The sequence below is a fragment of the Aptenodytes forsteri genome, unplaced genomic scaffold (genome assembly GCF_000699145.1).
Source record: "Aptenodytes forsteri isolate BGI_AS27 unplaced genomic scaffold, ASM69914v1 Scaffold56, whole genome shotgun sequence".
NCBI lineage: Eukaryota > Metazoa > Chordata > Aves > Sphenisciformes > Spheniscidae > Aptenodytes > Aptenodytes forsteri.
In genome coordinates this window covers 965,925-975,909 of record NW_008796213.1, presented here as the reverse complement: position 1 = coordinate 975,909, position 9,985 = coordinate 965,925, and the positions used below count along the sequence as shown (strand labels likewise).

At 40.0% G+C, this 9,985-nt stretch overlaps 1 protein-coding gene across 1 annotated transcript in view; it reads left to right on the top strand.

The window, feature by feature from the left end:
* Positions 1-1,041: 1,041 nt before the first annotated feature.
* The window catches only part of CAPRIN2 (caprin family member 2), a 35,634-nt gene continuing 26,690 nt past the window's right edge, over positions 1,042-9,985 (top strand). Inside the window, exons 1-4 of the mRNA XM_019474398.1 lie at positions 1,042-1,300; positions 3,273-3,335; positions 7,084-7,170; positions 9,054-9,292. Coding sequence (XP_019329943.1) covers positions 1,052-1,300; positions 3,273-3,335; positions 7,084-7,170; positions 9,054-9,292 — 638 coding nt within the window. The 5' untranslated portion in view covers positions 1,042-1,051. The remainder of the gene's footprint in view (positions 1,301-3,272; positions 3,336-7,083; positions 7,171-9,053; positions 9,293-9,985) is intronic.

Genomic DNA, 9,985 nt, shown 5'->3' with positions numbered 1-9,985 from the left:
GGCCGGCGGCGGCGGTGTCCTCACCGGGACGTGTTTCCTCGCCGTCCCTGGCAAGGGCGCGATGAGGGCCTGACCCCGGGCTCCGGCCTCGGAGCCGGCGGGGTGCGGAGGCACCTCCCTGCCCGCTGGCGGGGGCCGCGGCGCTGACTGAGCGGGCGTCCCGGGGAAATGCGGGTTTTCTCCTCCTCGGCCCCTCACCTCCCTCGCCGTGGGCGGCTGGTGCCCGCTGGGGTCGTGTGCTGCAGGCCTCACTGGCGGGCAGGGAGGCAGAAATGTGGTGTCATTGCTTTCCAGGAGCAGGTGTAAGTAGTTGAAGATGAGGGTGGCAGAGCATCTCTTACAGAAATTCTCTGTTCAAGGTTAAAGCCCAGCCCCTCCCATCAAAGCTGGTGTCTTGCCATCGCACAAGCACATCTTTTGGATGGGTGTAGGCAGAGACCAGTTCCTCATGCAGAATGATGCTGTTGTAACTGAGTGTGCTGCTTGCTTTATTAAGCACATTTTTTTTGTCTTCACTTTTTCAATCGAAATCTTTAAATTCTCAGTTGGATTGCTGCAAAGGTCATGAAGGGGCAAGACTGATTTAATGGGGGTGAGATGAAGAAGGGCTTCAGGCATGCCACTTCTGAATCTTCATTCAGGCTGCAGCCTGGATGCGAGGCTGGCGGCGTGATTTGCAATTGCTTGCTTGCAGTTTTTTCCCTTGTGGGTGATGCGTGCAGGAAACCCGCCTAGTTTTACATGGACACTATATTGGGTTTCTGGAATCATCCCCTGTGCTGTCTGATTCTGCCTATGTAAAGGCTTTCTGGTGTCTGGATGGGTGGGGAGACTTGAACAATACAAAGTTTGCCTTGCTTTGAAATTCCTGCTACAGATATTTTGAAAGGGGGAGGGAGAAGAGTGAAAGATTGTGATGAATTCTTACTGAGGCTCAATTTTGTGGCCACATTTTCTGAATGTGTCATAAGAGAAGATGTAACTTAAAAAACAAAAGGGGGGTGAGAGGGAGCTAAATAAAATGATTTTCTTTGCAGCTCCATCTATTTCAATGGTGCAGCTTTCCCAAGCCCCTTTCCGTTGCCCATCATCACCTTCAGGCTGGTCAGAGGAGGGGGAGGATAAGAGTATGAAGGCGGCCAAGCAGCAGGTGAACCCGTCTGGGGAGAGCCAGCCTCCCTCCAGCCCCCTGCAGTCTGCGCTGAACTCGGCAGCCTCTCCTTCCCAGGCATATGAGACTTACATTGATAATGGGCTTATCTGCCTCAAACACAAGATCAGGAACATTGAGAAAAAGAAGGTAACTTGTTTTTCTTTGGTATGGTGCATATTTAAATTGCTAATTGTGAAACTCGGTGCCTGTTTTAGAATAGCTGGAATAAGGTTGTGTGTGTATACAGAGAGTAATCATGGATTTTTTTTTAAATAACCTGAAAAAGGACCTAAATGGGGATCTGCTAGTGGTTTTTACTATCATTTATAACCCCTGTATTGTAAAGAATGGTGTTCTTTACTCTTACTGTTCTGAAATGGGCTACTTGTATTTGATGTTGTTGTTTCAGGGAATTGGGAATGCAGCTAACTATAAACCTGTCCTCAGCTGCTGGCTTTACAGTGCATGTTCAATTGTTAGCAAAAGTAATTGAATGTTGATCAAAACTGGGGAATGCTTCTCTAATAGACTGAATCAGTTCAGAACTAACTTGGAACTGATTTGGAGATGGTTTATAGTCTTGCAGAAATCTTCATATTTCTATTGATTACATGCATTTAATATTAGGATGTAGAGATGTATGTAAAATTGAAAATTAGGAACAGTGTTTCCCCTGACTCATGGAAATGGCAAATTGTATTAAATACATACTGCACTTCACTTTGCATAAATCTTTGACTTCTGTATTTTAAATATAGACAAATGTTACTCACTAGAAAGCTTTTAAATGGAAAGCGTCCAAAGCCTGCTCTCTTGCTTTGAACTGTGCTTTTTGGGGGGGGGTGGGGATGGACAGAATAGTGTTAATAAGAATAAGAACTGAGATAATACACCTAAAATATTGTGGCTGTAGCTGGTCAGGCTTTTGCGTTCTAAGACTTTTTAGTTGATCGGCAGGTGACTGAAGGCTATGTGCATGATTTTAATTGGGAAAACGCTATTGTCTGTAAGGTAAAAGAAATAATGGTGCTGTTGCATTTGGTACTAGGTTGGGATTACAAGTAAAGCAAATGTATGAATATGTTGTGCTTCTCTAAATGTCTGAAAAGCTTTGTGTTATGTCTTAGGGTGAGAAGAGGGAGTAGATCAGACTTCTGGCCATGTGGCTAGGGGACTTGATCCACCTGCAGGAGATGCAGTATTACTGCTGTCTCATGTCATGCATCATGCTGTAATTTTGAATAATGTCAGATAAGCATGGTTTCCTTGTGTGATTAACCAACTTTGTGTTGTATTCTAATTCTGTCTAAAGAAGCTCATTGTTGTGGATTTCTCAAGTATCTCTGATTCTTTCACATGAATGACAATATGGCCTCACCAGCAAATGAAAGTGTGACTTACTAGAATGAGTAGAAAGTATTCCTAGTCCTAGGCTCCTATAGGTACTGTGTCAGTAAACCCTATGTGGGTAGATACATGAGTGAAATAGTATTCAACTTCATGGCAGTGAACTCCCCTTTCTTTTTCCTGTGTGTATAAAGAAGCTTGTAATACCTAATAGTTTAATATAGCTTACATCAGCTTTTAAAGACTGTTTTGGTATATCAGAAATAAATCTTATTTCTTTCCTAAAGACACTAGTCCACTTTCTTCGGAAATAGTGCTATAAAATGTTGATGACATAACTGAAGATTTTGAAAGACATGCTCTGGAAAATTAAGTAGGATTATTCAAGGGTATGATAACTAAATTCCAGTATTGACTTGGAAAAGCTAAAAAAGCCTAATTTAAAATGAGGACACAGGATGTGTTTGGAGCCCCTTAAAGATCTAGGGTCAAGCATTAGTATTTCTTAAATGAAGCAAAGGTAGCAAAGTAAGAAATGAAAGATCAAAGATAAGAAAGGGAGGTAGGCAGTCCTGGAGGCTGTCATTGCCAAATCAAAGGCATAGCAAAACTTTCTATGTTGCTTTCTCCTGAAAAGAGAGGAAGTAAATTCCTACTCTCTTGCAGTATGTGGGTAACTTAAATACAGAAAGAATATGTAACTTCACTTGCACCCCATATTCCACATTAGACAGAAATCAATATAAAAAATTTACTTTGGATTTTCCTACAGCTCAAACTAGAAGACTACAAAGATCGCCTGAAGAAGGGAGAAGCCCTCAATCAAGACCAGTTGGTAAGTTTGCTTTATGCAGGAGTAGGTGGCCTCAATCTTCAAACATGTCAGAAGGGATAGGTTGTTGAAGGAGGTGGTGGTGCAGGTTTACAGAAGTAATGCCTGCAGGCTTGTGTTAGTATTTTTTCACAAAACCAAATGGACAAATTATTGGTAATTAAGCTGAATGGTGAGCCCACAAGCTTTAAGTCTCCTACTTTAACCTTCATGTTGTGTACTGTAGTAATAGAAGGTCCTTGTTTATCTTTGCTCTGTAGACTTTCAGCTGCAGTGCTCCTGCACCTTTATTTCTCAATGAAGTGTCTGTATGCAGCTTACCTACAAGGCATTGCAGTGTTCAAACACAAACCTCAAGACTTCTGGGGTAGCTAATTAATCCTCATGACTTCTTCGTTAACAGGTGTTACTTAAAATTGCCTGTGGGCTGCATGGTGCTGTTGGTTACAAGTAGCTGTTAAGGTATAACTGACAAACAGTCCCTGTTGGTACCGAGGAAGATACTGGTTTAACTTGCATGGGATCTAAAGGCTTCCCTAATACAAGAGTCTAGCTATGAGTTACTGACTTAGTTCGAATGCTCTCCTGTCCTTCTACTGCTGCTATTAGATGGCTGGGAGTTGCCAGCACTCTCAAATGCTGTTAGAACAATGTCTATTTTGTACCTAAGGTTGCTAGAGTTTGGAATGCCAGGATGCAAGATCACTACTCAACAAATGTGATTTACTTTGTGGAGCTAGCTTAAACTGCCTGATGTTAAAACGGTGGTTCTGGCTTTTTTCTGTCTTGGACTAGAATGGATTCTAGAACTGAAACCAGGTTTCTATAACATGAAAGCTATTGCTTCTTAAGCATGTCTGAGTAGCAGTGTCACATAATCCAAAGGGTTTATTGCTCTAGTCATCTAGGAGTCACATTTTTAAAATGTACTTCACATACACATTAAAAAACAATTGTGTGATAAAGGGCACTGACACTTCTATGGTAGTGCTGATCCTGCTGATGAACCAGTTGGAAAAATACTTCATTGTCTGTTAGCTTTATCACAGTGCAGCAGTATCAGAACACAAATACTATTTCCTTGCTCTGAATCGTTTGTAAATGGGAACTAGCCATAAATGGGATAAGAGGGGAAATGATAACTTGCTACTTAAAAATAGAGTAGACCTATTGGAGTGAATGATTATTCAGCACTTAACTACAAAATCTGATGGAGTCTCTTGCCATCTCAAGTGCAGAAGTAAATGAATTAAATCTGATGGTTTGAAGTAGGATGATCTTTTAGTTCCTCAACTCAATCTGGAATTGGGTGGGCAAGAGCCTTTTGTGTTTAGATCATAGGTGTTAAACACAATCTGTTTTCTTCTGTTAGTAACAGTGAGACTATTGAACAGTATTCTGTGTAAGTTTGATTAGTCTTGAATGTGTTTTAAAGCTACTTCTGAATTTGACTCTTTATCTTTGGTATACACCCTGGACTGTGAAAAGCTGTTAGGTGAAAGTGAAATTAAGAGGTGGGGAACTAGAGGTGAAGGATTCTGTAGATGTTTTTCTTGCAAATGCATCCAGCAGCACTAACTTTGGAAAATGTATATGCAACTAACTTGGTTACTGACTTTCAGTATTCCCAGCTGAGCTTAACTTTTTAAGTATAAGTATTTTTATCCTGGTTTCTGGGATATCTCAGGCTTCTAAAATGGGGAATTAGATTCAGTCTGGCTAGTGAACTGGCCAGTGGTAGTCAAACTGTTCAGATGACTGTTGTAGAAGCATGTATCAATTCAGTATTTAACAAATAGTCTAGTCAAGACCCCTGTTTCAGTGGTTAAGATAGAGAAATACTGCATTTGTACCTTTCAGATGCAAATTCCCAATGTATATATGAATACTGGGACCTGGTGATCGAAGCTAGAGCAGAGCTTAATAGTTTGGACACTTGCCTAAAGAGACCTAACTGCCTATGATACAGTGGAGCTCTAATGTAACTTGATGTCTTCTATATTTTTCATTGTTTCTCACACAGAGGAAGAAGTGCACATCTGGTGATGAACTTGTTTTGCAAGCAATTTGGATTAAACTGTAATTACTTACGGTGCATGCCTGCCAGAGCTACTGTGTGTGCTAGCCATACTTTAGGAAATGTTTGTTTCAAAAATGAGGAGCTTCCAGCAAGTTAAATGCTCTCACTGGCAATGTTGTGCTCTTTTGCAAGCTGAGCAGACTTTCTTCAGTACTGTTACTCCAACATGCTGCTAATGAATGTTAGTAACAGGTGTGACAAAAGAAAGCTATTGCTTTCCTGCAGGCTGAGTTATAGCTTGTCATCAGAGCAGTGGCAGCTGTTCTTGATGTTTTCAGGTAGGGAGTTTTACTCTGGGATTTGCATGGTTAAAAGCACAATTACTGCAATCTGTCTAGTAAGTTGTTGGTGTTAAATTGTGAGTCTTGCTCAAATGTCAGATGTGTGGGCATTAGGGTCTTAGAAGTCATTCTCCCAAGTGCTAAGTGAACTTGCTAATTAGTTCTTAAAAGTTGCTTGATAAATTGTGTGAGGACAACTTAAACTACCAGATGAGTGCTTTACAGTAACTCATGCACTTCTTTGTGATGAGTAGCATTTAGGCCTAGGCATGTCTAGTATACTACAAATAAGTGAATACGAGTAACTGAACAATCAAACTGATTGTACAAATGGATGTGTAACTTGCTTTCCAGTTGCTTAGGAACACATATGGAATTTGCACATGCCCCAAATCTTATTGGGACAGTAGATTAAGCTTTTGTCACTGCACTGGTGAAACACTTAACACTAACACTGCTTTGAAAGAGCTTTATATTAGACTGACAGGCCCATTCTGGAAAAACTTATCATATCATGTCATGAGCATAAACCAGACTGAGTGTAAAGCACATGTGAACAACTGAAATTAAACTTAACTTGTTACTTCTCAGGCATGCCTTATGGTATGAGGATATGGGCAGCATGTCTGAACTACAGCATCTTGCTATCTTCAGAGCTGTCAAGGAGACTTATAAAAATGCACTGACTCCTTAGTGGGGAAGAATTTGTAAAAAATAGGGTATATCAAAATGCAATTATCTACTTTAAGTAGTCTTTTTGAAGACTGGCTAGTAAAATATTGGTTAAAGTCATTAGTGAAGACAGGAATACTTCTTTATTTGTGGAAACTAAATTTGAAAGACTCTTTTCTGAAAGTATGACTTGGCTTCTGTATTGTTTTCGTTCTGAAGTTTGTACAAATTATCTGTAAAGGCATTCAGCTAAGCATCAGGGTAAAAGATCTGCGTTGAACTTGTCTGTCTCCTGTATTCCTTCCAGGCTTTCATATCATTATGTGATTTTAAATAGCTGTTTACCTCTGATTGCTGAGACCTTCTGGGAACAAAAGGAACAATGAAATAACTAGTATCCAGGCTTTCCTGTTTCAACATTAGTATACCAAGTATTGCACAAGATGTTGCCTGGAAAGTCTAATACAGACAAACTTGTAGGATACCTGTGTGGTGGTGTGAGCTGGCTTTGTACTGCATCTCAGACAGTCATGGATGAATGATATTTATGACTGAATTTAAAGTACCAGTTACAGACATAATATCTTTAAAAAAAATACAATTTCGGAGAAGCACACACTAAATGGATAGTTCTCAATGAGAAGTTAAGTACAAGGGGCTTGAGATGCAACCAGTAGTCTTAAGCATGAAAAATACATTTTTATCTATTCCTTTGTAGGAGGCAGTAGAGAAATATGATGAAGTAGTACACAACTTGGAATTTGCCAAGGAACTTCAGAAGACTTTTTCAGGACTTAGCCAAGATGTAAGTATAAAATGCTCTTCCCTGTATTGTCAGGAGGTAACTGCAAAGTTTGTGCTACTCTTCTAATGGCTACACTTATGTGCCAATATGCAGAATACTAGGAGGCTTCTATCTTGGAGCTTGGGGGAACAATGTGCTTAAACTGTCTGGAGTAGTGAGTAGAGCAAAGTAAATGTTGACAATTTTGTGTACCACTGACCTCCACAATATAGTTATTCACTGTGTACCCTTGTAAGAACTTGTGCTTAAGTAAACTGAGTCATTGGAAGTCAGCCATGTTTGAGATGCCTCCTGTTTACTTAGGATGAACGTTTTGATGTTTCCAGTGAGGGAGAGTGCTGGGGTTAAATTGCTTTGGTCTCAGTGAGAAGTACAGGTCTCAGTAAAATTTTACTGAAGCTTGTGGAGTTTGCCACTTCTGCTGTAGTTGCCTCTAATTATGGCAAGTCACAGATTTAGTGCTTTATTTAGGTCTTTATTCAGGGTTTAAAGCACTACATACATTATTTTTATGTAAGCAAGTGTTTTATCTTTGGAGAAACTGGTCTCTTGACTCAAGCAAATACTATCCTTATGAAAAGATTTGATCCAAGGCAGTGCTGGGGATGCTAAACATGATTAGTCACTGCTCTGGCATTGTTTCTTTGCCACTTACAGAATGCTGAAGGACTGGTAAAATGGCTTGCCTGTGTTGACTGAGACCCAAACAATTTTGGTAGAAAGGCTTTTCTGGTATGTGTAGTAATTCCAGCTAGTGCAGTACATCTCGAAGCACTATGTGAGCAGAGATTTAAGAGCCTTTTCAGCAGTGTTGCTGCTTTGGGTTCCCTCAGTCATTGTATGTTGAACATATAAACTACTGTGCTGAATGTCAAAACTTGGATTGCTTTCTATTGCTTTCCTCTGTGTAGCTGCCTATAAAATATCAAAAATGAAGTACTGTGACCCAGTGTATCTTTCTGTAGGTGTTTTTAGTAATCCAGCATTAACTTCTACCAGTTCATGTTTGTTCTTGAATTTATGCTATATTTAAAGGCTAACCCACGTTGTTTTTTTCCTTGGCTCTACTTCTACCAGTATGGATTCTACAGCCAATACCCATTACTGGAACGTTAGGGGCCATTCTGGCAACAACATATTTATATCCTTTACAGTGTGTTCTAGAAAACTAAATTTTCATAGATCTTGCAAAGAAACTTAAGATACCCCATACTGAGGCGTTTTAAATTCTGCAGTTACTTGGATAGCTTTTGCTGCAAAAATCTATTAGTACATGATAAGAAATTTCTCCTCAAATGCATGAGGGCTGTGTATGTTCTGTGACTTTTGTTGTTGCTTATTCAATGAGTGCTTCAGTCTTCTGCCAACAGAAGTAAGAGTAACTGCAGGATTCTGCTGTATCATTTAAATTGGAGTATTCAAAAGTGAAAAGGCAGTTGTCTCACTAGGAGAAATTTGAGACAACTTCTGCCTCACTAACTTCATGTGATAATGTTAAAGGTCAGCTAGGCTTGGATTTGTGCATTGGCATAAATTCTATTGATTCCTTATATTCAGTTGTGAAAGCTGTTATAATAAAGCAACTAGCAGGCATAATCAGGATCTAAATATCATAGAGGTGTATCACAAGTGAAGCTACCAGTATCCAGTTTGACTAAAAGCTAGATATGTAGAGAATTAGTAGATAAATGGGGAGCTCTTCCAGAGAAGGAGCTTACAAGATCTTGGGTATCTGAAGAGAGAATTAGGAGCTTGTTATCTAACTAAAATTAATATTACTTTGATCAGTGTAGGATGATCAGTACTAGAACTTGATGTGTGTTATCCTAGAATCCTGTTACTGAACCACTGTGTTTAACTGTTGAATTCATGTATTGAAATAGCTGCTGAAAGCACAGAAGAAGGCTCAGCGAAGAGAGAGTCTATTGAAGCTTGAAGCAGAGAAGAAAAAACTACGTACAATACTTCAAGTCCAGTATGTGCTGCAGAACTTCACTCAAGAGCATGTTCAGAAAGATTTCAAAGGTGGTGTGAATGGTGCAATATACTTGCCTTCTAAAGAACTAGACTACCTCATAAGATTTGCAAAACTGACATGTCCAGAAAGAAATGAGAACTTGAGGTAAGTTCAAGATCTTTGTCTAATTGGTATGCTTCATTCATTAAAGTAAATGTCCTCTGTTTGACACTGCCATGTCTTGAAATACTATGTTTTGGGACACTAATTAAAATTCTATTCAGTACGCTTGCTTTAGTCTGAGACTAGGAATGTAGCAGATTTAACCCACCCTGACTATTAAAGGAAAGCTGCAGTAATTACAGCCTCAGTTGTGCAAGTTACACACAAGCCCTGCCATCTTATGTCTTCCTGTGGGGTTGAGGGGAGATAATCCAATACCATCATAAGCAGGGAGGCTGGTGGTATGCTGCTTCCCTGAGATCTCACTGTTCATGGAAGAAGTGTGGTAAACACAGGAGAACTGTTCTGTATTCCATTCACATGATGATCCAGATGTGCTTCTTTATTCCAAAGGGATGTAAGGTGTAGTCCTGAGGCTCTCTTGCTATTGGCTTCAAAGTATTTTTAAAAATTTGACTGAAGGTTTTTATACCTCTGTGCTAAACATCATACATTTTAAGGTAACAAGTTGTCAACAGATGTAATGTGTGTAAGTACTCAGGGTACTCGGCCCCCTGAGCTGGAAGACAGGGACGGCGAGCAGGATAAACCCCCCATAATCCAAGAGGAAGCAGTCAATGACCTGCTATGCCACCTGGATGCTCACAAGTCTATGGGGCCGGATGGGATCCACCC